Source organism: Poecilia reticulata, linkage group LG3 (genome assembly GCF_000633615.1).
Source record: "Poecilia reticulata strain Guanapo linkage group LG3, Guppy_female_1.0+MT, whole genome shotgun sequence".
NCBI lineage: Eukaryota > Metazoa > Chordata > Actinopteri > Cyprinodontiformes > Poeciliidae > Poecilia > Poecilia reticulata.
The window spans coordinates 29,441,807-29,460,073 of record NC_024333.1 but is presented as its reverse complement, the minus strand read 5'-3'; the positions used below and the strand labels follow the sequence as shown (position 1 = coordinate 29,460,073).

Here is an 18,267-nt window from a genome sequence, read left to right as displayed (position 1 = left end):
GATTACCCACAGCGAAGCAGAGGCTGTCAGTGATGCTCAACTTGTGCATCGTGTGTGAATCGTTTAAATGGACTGAAAGGTCATTTTTTTGGGGGGAGGTTGCGCCATAGGTAAAAAAAAAAAAAAAAAAGAAAGTCTGTGCGAAACCTCCTACGTGTCCTTCTGTGTTTAATTTTCTGAATCTTTGTGTTTTTCTTTTTTTCTGGTTTCATATCAGTTAGACATCAACATCTCGGCCTATTCTGCTCACTTATTATGCGGTTAACGGCACATACACACGGACACACATGGCTTTGGTCTTGTAGTGGCCTGCTCCGCCCTCGGCTCGGCTCTGTCTCCGTGTCTCAGAGCACACATTCATTATCTAATCTTCCTCTATGTTTAATTTACAGCCTTTGCCGCTGCTGCCATATGCTCCTTTTGTCTCTCAGCCTGCTAACACACCGACAAATACACGCACGCACACACATTTACTTACATGTGCACACTGCTCAGCCCTCTGAAAAAAAAAAAAGAAAAGGAAAAACGGCAAAAACAAACATGAAAGGCAGACTGCATCCACCTTCTTTTAGCACCACTTCTTAACCCTACCACAAGCCTGCTTTGACACAGACGGAGGTGTGTGGGTCTGATTATGTCTTCTGCTGCTCGTGCATTCACAAAGTGTTGCTCCGAGGAGACAAACTGACCTCTTTGAGGTGAGATACCTTTGTAATGTTCCCCTTTATTTTTTTTTTCTCCTCCTGCCTTTTTTCTCAAGCATGCCTGCTTGCCCTTTTCATTGTCAGCATCCTGAAGAGGGTGTGGCGTTTTGCATTCGGAGCTGTCACCTTCTTTGCTTTTTCTGTTTTTTTCTTTTTTCTTCATATTTTTCTCCGCTGAAGGAGTGAAATACGCACGCGTCAGAGTTTCTGTATACCTGCGTGCAGAGCTCTGTGTGTGTCGTCGTCTCTATGCCTGCTCATCCAGGGGCAGCTAATGTAGTTTCGTTGTGAAATATAAATGGAACAAGAGCAGCCACGCTGTAGATGAGCACTCCCAGGCCTTTTTATGCATTGATGTTGTGTGAAGAGCCCCTATCCTTATTCATTTTCATGGCTCTGTAGTCCCGCTATTGACTTAAAGTGCAGCAATGCTACCACCTACTCTGGCGCTTTTGGGAAACATAATGAGCCACAGTGAAGGGAATTTAAATACGATGGAGTGGGTGAGGGCAAGGGATGAGAGAGGCTAACATAAGGGGAGCAAGAGGGTATGTTTGTATTTATTCCCAGTGAATTTCTGCATTGTTTCTTTTTTCTTTTTTACTTCCTTTTTTTTTGCCTGCAGGAGTTTCTCTCTGTTTTTAACATCCCTGTTTCACAAGTAACTTCCCCTGCTCTCTTGGCCAGGAGCACATGTTTTGAAATGACGTATTCACACACTGAGACACTTTCAGCTTGTGTGTGTGCGAGCGCGCACGTGTGTGTGTGTGTGCGTGTGTGCGTGTGTGTGAGAGAGACAGAGTTTGTGGTTTTCAGGGCTTTTTCTCTGGCTCCAGAGACCCTGGCCAAGTCAGTGGTGAGGTTTGGCTCTCTTCTCTTAACACAGTGCACACACAGTCTTGAGCTCATACAGACACACATTTCTTCCACTCTTTCACCGCTTTTTTTTTCTACCACTTCTTCTGCAGACAGCGCGCGCCCACCTTTTCTACCTTCTCACCCCCCCCCCTCTGCCCCCCTGCAAGTACAATAAACCACTGCTCATTTTAATAGTCTCCCAGAATAAACCTCCGTTATATTGCAGCACACCTCTAAAGCACTAAACTCCTTTTTCCCTTCCCTTTTTCGCCTCCAATGCAATAAACGCACCCTCCCACGCTGACACACAAAGAATGCATCTCCTTCCACTTCTTAATGAGACAAAGAACCATTGATTTAGCAAGGAGTACAAGGAGTTAGAGGTGATCGATCTTGTTAGGCCTGTGGACAGACTCACGGGGGCTGCAGGGGGAAGGAAGCAGGGGAGGGAGCAGACTGGTGTGATCAGGAGATAGCATCCCTTTAATGTGGTCACAGGGGCTGCAATAGGTTGATCTGAATGTGGCCTGCGTGACATACATGGCGTCCACCCTGGCAGATCAGGACGAGAAAGAGCTTTGATAAGGTGGGCTGCAGCTGAGAAGGACGGGAGAGAGAGAGAGACAGAAAGAGAGAGAGAGAGTGAGTGTGGGGTGATGAAGGAGAGTGAAGGAGGGGGTGATGGGATTGAGATGGAAGTGGTGCAGTGATGCATGAAGTCTCGAGGAGTCTGTGTGTGTCTGCGTGTGGTGAGGAATTTCATGGTGAGGCTGAGGTCTGCCTCTCGTGGTGTGTATGAGAGCCAGCTGTCAGCATTTGTGTCTTCTGAGGTTGTAGTAAATATATATTTGTGAGCCGACTTCCCTTCTTCCCTGCCGCCATTTAGAAAAACATGTGAACAGTCAAACAAATCCCAAAAACTAGCCTGGAATTATCTGTAGTTTCCTGTTGTGTTTGGACAATACAATGTGAAGTACATCTTTTTTTTTCTTACAAGTCTTATAAAAATGTGAGTGTTTATGGTCTGCGTGAGGCTCAAAAACAAAACAAAACCTGTCCTTTGCTTGCAGGCAGCAATAAAGTTTTACCTTTTCCTCAGTGCCACTGACTTATTGGGTACATTTGAAGTTTAATATTGACTCGTGGTTTCCAGTGCAGAGCATCTGTAAAGGTAACCCTTCTGTCCTTGTTTTTTGAAATCGCTACACTGGAAAGAGCTTTCTTTAGTTTAAAAAAAAACAGTTTTGTTTGTGTGTGGACGAAGAGGTGCAGACAAAGAATAACTTCTTGTTTCTGGAAAATGTTCAGCCTAGTGCTGGGCATTAGTTTGCATAAAGGAATGTGGTTTGAATTAAAACCCAGAGCACCCAGTTTGGTAAAATAGATTATTGACTTTAAACATCTCAGAGAATAGTAAGGGCTGGAGGTAGTGAAAGTCAATCAAACCAGCATCACTTCTGGACATTGTCTCCAAACCTGTGTATGCCACGGTGACAGCAATAAAAAGCTATAAAAAAAAACACACAAAAAAACTGTTGTATTTGACAGCTTACCCTCACACAGATTCTGCATTCTTGCAAACAGCCAATTTTGTATGATGCTACATCCCTGCCAAAAACTAGACAAAAACTAGAGGAGTGTATTAAACAATCACAACATCGCATTACATTAATCGAGAGAGCTCATAGCTCTGATCACGACGGCGTTTCGATTTATTCACAGGCCCGTGAACGCAGCAAAGTGAGTGGTAAAACACTCTTATTAGTATAAGTGCTATTGTGATAGCTTAATATGCTCCCTGGGTTTTTGGCAAGAATGTGGCGCTACAGTTTTGCACAATATCATAGTTACAGGTTGGATGGATGCATCTTATTCGAGCGTGGATCTACATGTTCTTATTTAAATAATTTTAAATTTCTTTGCTGTACGGTTTTTCTAACTCATGATCCTTTTATTTACTGTAGTGATTTTTAAATACCTTTATTTGAACTTGTGCACCTTTGTGCTTCTGTTTTGATCACTGGGAATTTCCCTTCTAGAGACCAAATAAACAATTATTTTAGTCTWTTATTAACATGCCACATTTGATGCAATTTAAGTCCCGTTTTAGTGAAGTAAGATGACATAATWATTCAGACATCCATYGTTACTGAGACCTACTCCGACTAAACAAAGTTGCTTTTCTGCTATTGGAAAGTTGTGGGTTCCATCTGAGCTGTATCCTCCGTCACGTGTCAATGTGAACATGGTTTGAGTAAGATGACTTAAATTAATCCAATTTAACTTACACATGCTTATTATAAGCACTGTGTTTGGTAGTAAAATGTATTTTTATAGAAAGACAAATGAGAATGAAGATCGGAGGAGGAGTGGGAGTGATGTAGCTTTGGAAATGACGGGGAAGAGAGACGGGGGGGCCGGAGGGTGTTACTACTACAGAATCTAACAAAAACAAAACGTCTCAACCTCGGAAGTCTCTTTTCTGTCATCATGTTACGTCTGCACCTCCACGTCTAYAAAACTCCCACAAAACCATCTGCTTAATGTCCTGGATGTTAGACTTTAATTACACTTTCACAATGCAGCGTTTGCTTTCCAGAGCTTTCGTGCSTTCTCTTTTACATCACTGTTTGCACARAGAAACGCTGCAGATGAGTGCATGTAAACGTTCTAAGCACTTCACGGTTAGCCCCGAGAGGATGTCATAATTTGCTGAATCCTCCTCACCGACTCCCTTGCCCTGTCGCGCGGCATCCGAAATGAGAGACGGAAAAAGAACGTGGGGACATATGGTACGAGGCCAAATGATTGCAGACGTGCGAGTGAAATGTGCGATACGCTTATTGTGGCTTGGCTCTGCTCTCCAAAAGTGGTTTGGAGGTGGTTATTAGCTGCAGCCKGATGCTTCTCTGTGRAGCAGAACCTGGCAGTCGCTGAAGCCCGTGACGACAGAGCTCTGCCCAGGCCGGGGCCTTGTGACCGGCCTGAGGTTTTGAAGCTAGCCCCCTTCCCAGCACGGAGAGCGTCCAYAGTATGGTGCACATCTGGGCTCCACGATGATTGGCGCTGGGCCCACTTGATGTTGTATAATGATCTACACTAAGGTCAATGAGTAGTCGTCCCAATAGATATTAATCAATTTTTTACATTTCAGATTTTTAGAGCAAAATATATAGGAATGATTTGAAACTGACTGAATCAAATAGCTTTGGATTTACCAGAGATGGACGTGAGCGTGTTTGTGCCCAGAGACGCACCTAAGCCTTGCACAGCTGTTACATGTAACACACACTCACACACACACACACACACACACACACCCATGCACATCATGTTGAATCCATCATGGCCCTTGTGTCCTGAGCTGCCAGCTGCTCACTGCTGTGATGCCACAATTGTCCTGTTGCTACGATACACACGCGTTCACAGAGCGCCTCACCCCTTGTCACACACAGTCTGTTTTCCCCCATATGTTAACAACATGCCACTGATTGTACGCATACAAATCAACATACAAAAACACACAATGGACTCCATGTTGTGCTCCACATGCCTGCTCATATTATACATTATCAGAACTCAGGGGGTTTTTTCTGTTTGCTTTTTTTTTTTTCCATACAAAGAATGACATTTCTATACTAGATTGTTGGTGTAAAAATCCATATTTCAATTCAAAAATTACATTTTATGTGTTTAGTTATTTGCAACACCCAGAGTGGCATATTCCGAGCATGTTTTTTTTTTTTTTTGGCTAAATTATGACTACATATTCTTCTTCTGCTTTTAATTTGATCTGTTCTTACTTTTKTGTTTGCTGTGTGGTCGTGGCCACAAGTCTCTTCGCTGCATGTGAATTTAATTGGGCTGGAGGAAATGATAAAATCTATGTCTTTACGGTCAACAGAACGGTACGGTGGACTAGGAGGAATGAATTAGGCCTTAATAAGAGCCTTCAGCTGGCCTGCATTGTTTGGTCTGGTGTCTCTCGACTTCCCCTTGATGATACTTCATAGATTCTCTATTGGCTTTAGATAAGGAGAGTTTTCTGGGAATCAAGCTCAGCGATACATGGTCATTAAACTGGGACTTTCAGTCGTGTGTGCAGATGCCAAATGCTGTTGGAAAATGAAATCAGCATCTCTATAAAGCTTGTGAACAAGAGGAAGCATGACGTGTTGCTGGACTTCAGACTTTATAAAACACGATGGACCACAAACAGCGGATGACATGGCACCAGAAATCTTCACTGACAGTGGAAACGTCACTCTGGACGTGGAGCAGCGTGGATTCTGTGTCCTCTTAGGCTCTGTGGCCTCGGTTTCGAAATAAAATGCACAATTCTTTGTTGAGGAGCTATCTGCAAACTTTTGAGTGGACTTTGCTTCACAATTCTTTGAAGACTGAGGTTTTCCATGTAAAGTAACGTTCAGTCAACATTACAGTAAGATGCTTCCATATAACACTGTGCAGGACATAATCACAAACACATCACTCTCTGTGCATTGAATTAACATTATATTAAAATTCACTGTTTGAACTGAATCAACAATTAAATACTTTACTTCGTACTTTATGCTATTATGTTTACATTTAGTTGTTTGAGGTTCAGAGATACAGCCATATTTATTATGATAAAACGTGATTTTCGATAAGGCTCCTTTATCAGATTAACAGTACCTCTTGAAAATATCAACCTATAAGCAGCTGTTAGTCATACTTTTCATTAAGTCCACATTCYTGTATCAAATACTGTCTTTTGTTTGTTGGTTCTATGTAATATTCTAAACTTAAAGTCACGTTTTTATGATGAAATCATCACAATAAACAGAATTAAGGGCTWGGAAGCAGCAGTTTAATYTTAATGTGTTTCTCTTAGTGAATTGAGTTACTGAAATAAATGAACTTTTCCATCATATTATAGCTTATTGAAAATGGATATCTCGGGTTTAAAAATTGTCTGYAGTTGCAAACGTGGACCAGAGGGGGCAGAATTGAGGGCATGTGGTTAGTGCATGACAGCCATTAGAGGGCGCTGTCTGCCTGTTAGCTTCCTCGCTGTTCTGGTGTGGCATCACTTCATCCTTATCAGTGGGGATGGCTCKACAGCAGCTCCTGCCTGTCTTCTCTCTCATCACCTCCCTGCCTGGCTCTCCCTCTCTGTTGTCTTTTTATCTCCTGCCTCCCTGCTCTTCCCCTGCCTTCTCCCTCTTCCTACCTTTTTTTCTTTTAATCCTCACCACCTACCTTCCCTGCCTCTCACTTCTCGATGACTGCCTCTGCTTCCAGTCACACCTCTGCCAATTCTTGGCCTCTCACTTTGTTTTTTTTTTTTCTCTTTTTTTCGTTGCTTCTTCTTCTTCTTCTTTTCTTTCAAATGTTCCCCCTCTAGAGCTCACCTTCCCACAGCAACACCAAACGAGTGTCCCCCTTTTTCAGAGCCTCACTTAATTTCTTCCTCCCTCCTCGTTTCTGGCTCTCTCCTGCTCTGTGCATTGCTCTTGCCCCCTCAGGGCTTTGTTCTGCCTTAATCAGCAGCTTAAGTGTTGCATTCTCCACCAGACAATRTCTGCCATTCAGCCTAGCTCTGTGTAAATAGGTGTGCTCTGTTTGTGCTCCAGCGGGCATGCCATGCCAGCCTTTGTGCGGTAGGGKCAAACGGACCTGCATCCCCCCTGTCTTTGAAGAGCTGCCATACCAAGCTATGTGCTTGGCCAATTTGAGCAGCAGAGTGAGGGATTCGTTTTACATTCAGCCATTCTTGCTTTTAGTCTCCCTCAGCTTCTGACATCCTTAACCCATTTGTTCATCAGAAGCAGCCTCTAGTTTAGTTTTTCCGTGTTTGGTTATGAAAGAGCAGCGGGAAGATTCTGTGCGCAGGAGACCGGCAGCCCGTCTCCCCGCCACCTGGCACGCTCTTTCTAGAAAACACTGAAGGCCTCTCTGCCCAGCTGGATGATGCTTGCTCTCAGACTGGTGTGTCATATCCAGCGAGCCAGCTTCCTTCCAGCACCGACCATCTGTCTGCATCCACAGTGACAACCTACCTGCACACAGAGGGGAGGAGCAAACGGGGAGGAGCTGACGGGCAAACTGTACCGATGCCTGAGCAGATACACAAAGCATCTCCCTTTATGTGACGTGCAAGGCTGTGTTTGTGCGCAAGAAGAAAAAAAAAAAAAAAACATAGCACAACATAAATCTTAACATTTTGTTTTTATCTTTCAAATTAAAGATCAGTTGGGAAGTAAAGACAGCACATGTGGATAAGTATATCGACACAGGACAGGCAAGTGCAGGAAGACGGGAGGAAAGTAAGCGTGCCCGTACTGGTCCATGCCGTCCATGCTATCTGTCCTCCTCAGATGGCCATTTGGGCTTGTTAATCTATCGCCTGGTAACAGAGACAGCCTATCAACAACAGCCACGCCCCTCTGCACATGCTCATAGAGAGAGGCTCATTTGGATCCTTGAAGAGAAAACGCACACACACACACGCACACACACGCACACGCGCACACCCACACACACACGCACACACACACACACACACACACACACGTGCGCGCATGCACGCACACACACATGTAAAACTACCCTCAAATCCTGGCCTGTCATTGCTCTCCATTGTGTGGCTGTGGTTGCTTTCTCCTGGTGTGACTGCCAGCAGATGGCTACCATGGAGCTGTCAGAGACGGCCTAGGGCCCCCACACACATGCAGGGACACACACTCATACAAAAGGAGTCTTATTGCATACAGAACATATGCACAGTGCCCCGCTGAATGGTTCAAGTATTGGCTGTGTAGCATTTCTCCAGGTCTGCTCATTCTTTAGTTTTCTACAGTGCGCTTTTTATGCTGTCAGAGTTTTTGCGCACAAATTCACACAGAGGCTTCTGATGGACTCTGGAGCCACAGGTGCCTCMCCCCCACCCCCCATGACCCTTCCTCTGTACTGACTGTGTAATCTCATAAAAGGGACGCCCTCGTGCATTAGCATGTCCAAAGCTCGTTGTTTTTTGTTATTTTGTGTGTGTGTGTTTGTGTATCCAGTTATTCTGAGTTGTGCTTCTGCCTCTATCTCTTGCATCTTTGCATGCATGCATCTGTTCATGCGTATTTACGTGTGTGTTCCTCAGCGGTCCCATGTGAGTAGATGGAGGCGTCAGGCCTAATGGAGTCCATCATCCCAGTGTAAAAAAAAACAAAAACAGCTGCGGCAGCTGGCGGGGGGGGGGCGCGCTATCTGGAGGTGAAAGGTCAGGGCTGGGGTGAGGAGTCGGCTGTAGTAACACAAGATTCCTGTAGTTGCTAATCATAGCTCTGATGAACGGCTATAAAGAAAAAGGGGGCAGCTGGTGGACAGGAGGCAGCGTGTGTGGCAAAAGACAGAGAATGGGAGTGAAGGGAGGGGAGGGGGATGGAAAGAGGAGAACGGGGATTCTTTACCTCGCAAATAATTACCCACACACACAGTTAGGCAAGGAGGCAGAGGGAGGACACAGACTGTGATCCTGGAGGAGCTGTGTATCAGAGACGGCCAGCACAACAACAAAGGGTTCTATCAATGTCTTAAACTCCAGAAATATGCACAAGGCACTCACATGTGCCAAGAGAAGCACCTGCATGCTTCGTCACTCTGCCTTCTCCCTTCACGCACACATACAGAGATTGTTGTGTCTGCAGAAAGCTGGAACTAATGACAGACTCTGTGTTGTGCGTGCTCACTCATCTGCCCCCTGGACACACTTTACCCACCCAGCAGAAAACAGCTCTGTGTGTTCTTTCCCTCCCTCCTAATTTCTTTTTCTTTCTGTTTTGTTCTCCCTGGATCCCTTACTTTCTTCGCCCCCCTCTTGAGACCAGACTTGTTTTTTTGCTGTGCACTGCTGTATATCACTGTATATCTTTTCCTGAGGCCTGAAAACAGATATAGGAGTACAACATCGGATTTGGCTGACACCAGGTATTCCAATCTTCCAGGTTCTAGTAAATAAAGTTTGCATGCAAAACATTTCAGTTGGTTATAAATGTGGAAAATATTGAACCTCCGCTGCAATATGGTTATATTTAGCATCTATTAACGCGTCAGAGTTACAGACAAGTATTGTCTGCAGTTTGAAGGGAACTAAAATGGCAAAAATATTTCCTGCTGCAAAACTGATATTGTAATGATGCTTACCATTTCAAGGGCAGGGCAGCGTTTTAAAATAAGTTGAAGAATCCACTACTGTGGTATAAATCATTAGGAGTGTTGAKTCAGATCTACATATTTACAGATTGCAGTTTGAGCTTAGAGCTTCTTGTGTTTACTGACTATATTCACAATAGAWTTGTGAATCTATTCCAMTYTTATTCAATTCTGTAATAAGATGCTGCAGCTTTTTGCAACATTTTGGGCTATTGTAAATCTCCTACAGTTGGTTTGTCTGTCATAATAACTTAAAAACCTAGATAATAAAATAAAACCCTCTTTTAACATAAAATGTTAAAAGCTGCAACTAATATAGTCAAAGAGCAGATTGGAAGATTTAGATCATGTASAGGATTTTTAATCTGAGAATTATTTTTGTTTCCTTTAGTTGTGTGTGTCAGGTGTTTTCATTTCGATGACCCTGCCCTCCGTCTTTTTTTCAATTACGTGATCACTGGCTAGTGCACCTTGTTGCTTGAATTCAACAGGCTCCGATTTGCTGTTAATTCAATAATTTCAACATCGAGACACAGCAACAAGGTAGAAATATGTACTGTCTTAAAACAAATGTCCTGATGTAAATGACCGTTTCAACAACTGTACAAGTCGTATTCTTTGTTTCTTTCACTGACGGTTTGTTGGCTATACTGCGCCCCTGTGGTATTGTTTTTTTTTTTTACAGGACAGCCTTTGGTGGTGTGTGTCTATGTACTTACCATTTAGCATGAATGGGCCTTAAATCTGTCTGCTTGTTGATCTTTCCTGACAGCTTTGGCAGATGATGCAGCAGTTTAGCAGTTCCTGGCAGGATTTATTATTGGTACTTAAGAAAAATCAAATTTTCAGTCTGCGTTGGTCCTATTCATTCATCATTTCAAAACCTTTTTTTTTTTGCCAAATTATCTGAATATCTTTCTAGTGTCACAAGGTTTTAGCTTCACTTGTACAGAATACAAGTAATAATTGAAGAAAACACAGGAAAAATACAAGTAGGTGCAAAACAAATTGAAAATCTGTCCACAGTTTTGCTTTATAGAGAACAAACTGTGTTACCTGAGTTTGATTTTTAAACAGATTCCACTTAGTTTAATCTTATAGGGTTCAAACCTTTCAAGCGTTCCTCACCAAAGAAACAAAAGTGCATGTCAATTTGAATCGGCTAAAGTGCGTTCTCAAATTCCCGAGGAGCTGGAAATCAAGAGTGATTTATGAGATGCTTGTATTAGGTGGATGGCTGTGTGTTCTTACATTTAGTTGGGAAACAGGCTGGAAAACGGTCAGCTTGTTTCTGCTCTCACAGCTGGGCTTAGCAGGAAGAGGCCAATCGATCGCACTCTCCCTCTTCCTGTTGAAGCTGTTAGTGGACTTGGATGGAAGACACGCCTCTAGTGGTTTCCAGCTGTGTGTGTGTGCGTGGGTGTGTGTGTTTTATGTATGTTCCTTCATTGTGCATGTGTGAGCAAGAACATATTTTTCTGAAGCTAAGATGTTGTCTGGGACCAAGCAAAATTAGGCACATTTTCCTATGTAAAATGTATTCATTTTGATTTATTGACACATATCCTGGTTCTTTGCATTCACAGTTGGTGGTTTACCTTGACGTTTTGCCAATAACAGTAATAAATCCAATCTGCTACAGACTGAGKTGTATACGTGACTGTCGGTACAGTAATGTTTTGTATCCATGCAGACTCTTCCTGGTCTGTGTGACAATAACCTGCCTKGAAGGAGGACACACAAAAAAACCTTCAGGGGTCAATAAAGTATCGTATCTTTGTTGGGTCACTCGTGTCCTCACATCCTGTTCCCAGGGCAAAACAAACCCAACGAGTGACAAAATGTTCACGATGATACTTCAGATTTAGTACTTCGTATCCTTTGAGCCCAGTCCTTCAGGATACACGTGTTTGTTTTATCGACGACATCCCCGGCAACCGAAGGCCAGAATAATATCCAGGGGTTAGTTGCATCAGCATTCGCTTCGGCTGAGGCGCTGACCTCTAGCATCCTGCACTGCTGGGGGGGGTTACTTTAGCTTGTGTACACCACCTTGTGTGACTCAGCAGACCCTATAAGGGTCTGCTGAGTCATTCTGAAACCTATTAGCAATTATAATGCTTGCTAAGGTATTACTTTGGACATGGAGCTGAGGCTGATTATGGTGTGCTCCAAGGTCATGTCCACCATCATTTATGGAGTTCTCTTGAAATCTTGCCATACTGTGTAATCCACAGTGGATCAGTTCTCGTCTTACAGAGGAGGCTTATTRAGCGATAAAGTGAATTTTGATTATTCACTATACTTTTTAGCTTTGAGGGTTCTAGTGTAACTAGTGTAACTGGGCATCCAGGCCAAGTTGTCTTTCTTTATAAATATTAAACATTTTKAAAAGGTTCAGCCAGCACTGAAATWTTATCAGCCTAAAGACAGCTGATAGAATAACTGTTGTATGCTTGTACACTGCTTTAGGTTTGTTGAGTTTGTATGTGTCAAAGTGTATCCATCCAGYMAACCCCGGRTCAGCCTCRGTRGAAAGATTGCTTCTGTGGGGCTTCCTGTGCGTCTGCCCTTGACTGACCCAAATGTGACCTGTGTTTGGCCCCTGGGCCTCCTCTGAGCTATTGTAGGGACCTCTGCCTTTGTTGCGAGTGTGCACATGGAGTATGTGTGTGCTTGTGTTGGTGGTGTAATTTGAGTTCCAGGTTAGGACAGGACTGCTGTACGGTTCATCCAGGCAGAAAAGAAAACAAAAAAAAAAACAAGACACAGGAGCCTTGGGGTAGGCAGAGAAAGGAGGAGGGAAGTAGTGGGACAGCTTAACGAGCAAAAAGTAAAGAGAAAGGGACAAAGAGTAGCAAAGCTCTTTTTTAACTCGGTGTCTTTGCGAGAGAGATGTCAGTATGTGTCAGTTCGCTCCACTAACCAGCCTGTAGCACGAGAAGCAGATCACTCCCMTTCCTCCTCACACGTTCTTGCTCCCCTTCTTGGTAACTCTCTCTCCGCTTTCTTCGCTCGTATCTTTTGGTGATGGCTTTTCTGCCTCAGTTGAGAAGAAGCGAAACACTCCGCGGCTCARGGGAAAATGACAAGACTAAGTTAGAGACCAAGCAAGTGAACCCATCATCTCTAAGAGGCTGGCAGTGCGGAAGTGCAGGTCTTCTCCCGATCGCTCCACGGCTGAACGGGGAAGGGTTGCTCCAAATGCAGCGGGGACCAGGGCCCCGGGAGGCAGGGCCACGCTGCCGGCTCTGCTCCACTGTTCTCCTCGGTGCTGCGAGGAGGACAGCTCACAGCTCTTCAAACACAGACGGGATCAAATCTTCAAATCCCCTGGAAATGTCAGCCACGATTGAGGAAATGTCAGCAGAGCCGAGAACGCACGCAAACACCTATCGACCAGAGCACGCACGCACACAGGCGGTCGCGGCCAACGCCATGAAAGAAGAGCACTGGGATATAAGGCATCCATTCCCTGTGGGTAAAAATAAGCCTCATGTCCTTATTTTTTTAGAAAGCCCAAGGGAGAACCTTTGTTTGCTGGTTGTTGTTCACAGTTATGACGAACTTCTAATCTCTAGCATTTTCTCGTGAATAAACATCTGCTTTAGCGCTCACAAACATCAAGTGATGCAATGCAGAAGTGAAATACATGGCAATACCAGCAAAGTGAAGACTACAATGTTTTACATTAAAACCAAACAACAGCAAGACATTTGCAAGACAAAAGCATAAAAAATGTTGGAAACTGACAATAATAAACCAACTTGCTCAGTGTATTCAAAAACACCAATTGCAGAGTAAGGTATTAGCTCAAAAACAGTTTCTGAACATGTATTTCCTGGCTGATTATGACGATACAAAAGGAGATTTCCATGGAGTTTTTTTTCTTACAATTTCTCCTCTTACCTTTTCCCATAAAACAAAAATATTGAACACCATGTGAAAATACGGTGAATCAAAAGTCTTTAAACGTAGATCTTTAGGTGATCTCATCTTTGGGGAGTGACATCATGCCGGGGTCGTATTGATCTCTCCTCACTCCTGCTGACTAACTTATCGACATCCTCAAGTGTATTTCCTGTCTGGCCTGTCAGCAGTGTTTATGGATGGCACTGCTCCCTGGTGACACACACACATAGACACACACACACACACACACACGCACACACACACACACACACACGCACATGCACACCGAGTAGAAGCTATAACACGGCCCCCATGCAAACAGGAAGTGTACCCCCAAGACTATGTTACATCATGTTATAAAAACAGAGACGCACGCATAGACGCTCATCCCCACCACTTCTTATTGATGCAGTGCTTGATCCTGGCCTCCTCCTTAATGAATCTGGCAGGTGCTGACCTGCAGGTGTCGTGGAAGTATTGACCGGCGTGGACCTGAAAGCTTTAGGTCAGGAGGATCAGAGGAGAAAAAGTAATTCTCTCAAGGTGCATGCCGTTTTGAATGATGTGCTTATGTTCTGCTCCATCATTCCTCTGAGGTGGCACCGAGTCAGAAACCCTAGTTTGTGTGAGCAAGTTGGTGTCGGCGCCGTTTCATGCAGCTGACAGATGAAATGTTGGTTAAAGGAAGCTGTGAGTGCCTTGACTGAAAAAAACAATATAGAAGACAAAAACACACACAAAAAAACACAGAACCATGTACATATTGCTGGTGAAACCTGCAGGCTGTCTTAATGTTTGTACATTCCCGTCAAGGTCGGCACTCAGCTGCTAATGTCTTGTGATCCTTTAAGGGCAACACACGCTACTCCACACCGCTTTTTAATTCCTGCTGGCAGGCTCCCTCCATGCAGTGCAGCATCATCCATTACCAGCTTCCTCCTTAGCGATTAGAGAAGATAATGCTGAACTGTGGAATTAACCTCAATTAGTACTACCTCTGTAGATCTTTCTCATTTCACCTCATGACTCCTGCTCTGCATCTTAAATGTCCCTGGTCTATTTCTGGTCTATTGAGAGGGCATTTATCAGAATGGGCAGTGATATATTAATAATGGCGTTACTTTATTTACTCTGTGCAGAAGATAAAAACAATACTTATAGCTATTCTACTTGCATCCGTTGTATTGGGGTTATTGTCCTTCTAATATTAAACTTCAAACTAAGATTTAATCTTAATCTTACATTTTAGTTCAGACAGAACAGGACAACAAACAATTATTTTTAGAACTTGCTAAAATTACCCACCGCTGAAGTTCAATTATTGATTTTGACCTTTAGCTGAGGTGACACACAGAAGTGTGTTTTCCTTTAGCAGCCACTACATAGCGGTAATGGTAAATACAAGAGCGAGAAAGGGGAATTTAAACTTTTTAAAATCTTGTACTGGACTACAGAGTGTTTAGTGAATTCCTTGTGCGAATGTGTTCAAGCTGAAAAAACTGACAAGAGTTTCTATGAATTCTAATAGAAGCCTGTTTGCAGAATCACCTGCTAATTAGCAAATTAGCATGCTTACATTAACATTTAGCTCTGTGTTGCTGGGAAAGCATCTGTTGTGATTCTCTTTTTTTTTTCCCATACGCAACAGGTGTCTGAATATTTGTCACTTTAACAACTTCATACATGGCTGATGTGTTATATCACTGCTAAATAGTACAGATCCCTACAAGTCATACAATGCATTAGCCATGTGTATGCTTTCAAATCTCTAATGTGTTGCTCTCCTCCGTCTGTTATGGTGGTTTGTGGATACATTTTGTGGGCTTAAGTTCCTCCTGTGCCTGTTAGTGTTACTTTCACTTTTGTCTCGCTACCCTTAGCATTTAAGTCACTAATTTGGCACTTTTGTTCATAAAGAAAAGAAAAACAGAAGTGGTTGAAAGAAAACTTGTAATCGGGTTTGTTGTGTGTTTTTCTTAGAGCATGGCTAATCCCCTGGCTCAGACATGACTATTTGCTTGAAAGTTTTTGTTTATTTTTTGTTCACACATGACATTGTAAACCGAAGAGGCACACCCAACTTGTCAGGTGAGGAAGATAAACTATGAAATGAAATAAAGTGAAAGAGGGAGTGCACCCTGTGGCTGTCTTCCTGGTAACTCTTAGTCACACAAGAACCCAATAACTGTGTGGCACAGTAATTACAGTGCGTGGGAGAAGTGGATCATTACCTTGTACAAAGGGTGAGTTTACTGTTAAGTGAGGTCTCTTTAAATGCTTTTTAACTGCTGGTGCTGCTGTAAAGCAGCTGTCTGGACTTGAAGAGAGGGCAGGTGGGGAGGTCTGAAAGAGGCYGTTGAGACAGAATAAAAAAAAAAAAAAAGAAAGAAATTCTCATGACCAGTTGGTGAATTTACATACAGGCCAACAGCCGAAATACTTGTGGTTTTTTTATTTGTGTGTCGTAGTTACGGTTGTGGGTTTTGCCCACTCTGTAACTGGAGGAAGAAGCATTCAAATACCTTGATTTTCACCAACACCTGCAAACATATGATCACATCCCTCCACTCTTCAGGAGGGGTAAATTAGAAATTTGTGTGTGTGTGTGTGTTTTATTTTTAGCAGAGTGTGTTTAGGAGAGGTAGTAGAGCCTTGTCAGTCTTCAGGGCTCTCCTCTACTCTGTAGTACAGTGTCTGCAGCTCTTGCTGAAAGCTATGTATATTTCATAAGCCCAGGGTGCCTTTTTGTCTTAAGATATGATGCACCTCCCCTGCCTGTCTCTCTGCTGATCGTCAGTGGAGGGAGCCATCACAGACTTTTCTCTCTTGTTTTTTTTTTTAATCTACCCCACTCCTCTCTCTCCATCTTGACAGCCACCCTCTGCTTTTGCCTCTGCTTTTCATGGTCAGCTTGTCTCTGTCGTGAAGTCTCATCCCACTTCCCTCTTTCTGTTGTGGAGTAGAGCACATCCAAAACGACTGGTTCTGTCAGGCGAAGCCATTCTCTCAGTGTCTCTCTCCATCTTTGATTCTGTCTGTCTGACTGTTTTGCAGCTCTGTCACTTCAGGGAAGGGCCACTTTTTCACCTGGAGCTGCATCCCCCCCTCTTCAGTTGTTGTCTTTTTATAGCAGGAATCAGAGTGCTGTGACAGTAGCTAAAAATGGTTGCACCGCTGACAAAACAAATCTGCAATTAATGGCTATATTTGCAACATCAGGCTCTATTTATGGTGAGAGATTTTTTTTTTTCCTTTTTTGCTGGCTTTGCTTTTTCAGCCCCAATAATGCTTGAAAATCACAGAATCCCAATCGGGTTATTTAGTGAAGGGGTTGCATTTTGAACTAATTTCTTTTAATACTGCTGATAGCTTGCATTACTTTCTGTCCTCTTGGGTAATTTATGCTCAATTTTTGTCCATTTACAGTGCCATGAAAGTCATTCGTCCCATTACACGTTGAGTTTGTCGCACTTAAGCGTGACACAGTTTAATATCATAGACAAAAAGCTGTGATGATTTCATTTATGAAACTAAACAGCCATCCAAACTAACCCACATTCATGTGGAAAAGTATAATATACTATAAATATAATAATATAATCATGAAATGACTCTGATTGTCCAGATTTTTTGCTTCAGTCTCACAGCAACACCAAGGCCTAAATTGACATCCATTAGTCAAAAAAGGGTTTCAGAGTAATTTTTAAGGCTTTTAGGCTCCAGCAAACCACTGCTAGAGTCATTTTCCTTAAATGAAGAAAACATGGAACAGCTGAACTTTGCCAGGAGTGGCGAGCCTACCAGAATTACTCAAAGAACACAGGAGGCCACAGAACAACCCAGAGTAACAACTAAAGCACTGTGGACCTCACCTGCCTCAACTGAGGTCAGCATTTATGAGTCAACATGAAAAAAGAAAATGGGCAAAATGGCAGAGATGGAAGAGATCCAGGGCAAGGACTGTTGCAGAGTAAAAAGAACACGGAGGTCCATATTTATCTTTGCCATAAAACCATCTAGATAAACTTTAGCTTAGAAAATATTCTGAAACTTTTTATCAACAGTTGACGCTTGGCATGAACTGTTGATGCCAAGCGTGACACAACCAGTTAATAGGTTTAGTAACTTTTTAAATTCGGGTGTGGTTAGTTTGGATAACTTTTTATTACATTATTATTATATTAAAAAAGCTTTTTGTATTCATTTAGGTTAGATTTGTTTTCCATAAACATTTGGTTGATGATCAGACACATGTATGTGCGACAAAAATGGACTAAATAAATCAGTGCTGCAGAAAAGAATTTGTGGCCACCGATCACACTTTCATTAATGTGGCTAGAAACAAACTTTGGACGTAAGACTTAGCAATTGATATTTTGCGCAAACAGGTAATTTTTTATGTTTTATTTTTGCACAAAATAACCTTTAATTATGTGTCTTTATTTTTATATTTTTTCAGGCCAGTGCTTTGGTTTCAAGTAGCACTGGAGCCACTAAAGAGGCAGACTCAAGGCCTTCACGACCTGCGCGGGATCACACTCCTTCATGCCCTGCGACCTTAGCGCCAGAGAGAGGAGACGCTCCACTTCCCAGTAAGTGCTAA

General features: G+C 43.0%; 1 protein-coding gene across 1 annotated transcript in view; it reads left to right on the top strand.

Annotated features, from left to right (window-relative positions):
* LOC103462898 (uncharacterized) overlaps nt 1-18,267 on the top strand; it is a 51,486-nt gene extending 33,219 nt beyond the window's left edge. Inside the window, exon 2 of the mRNA XM_008405938.2 lies at nt 18,124-18,267. Coding sequence (XP_008404160.1) covers nt 18,124-18,267 — 144 coding nt within the window. The remainder of the gene's footprint in view (nt 1-18,123) is intronic.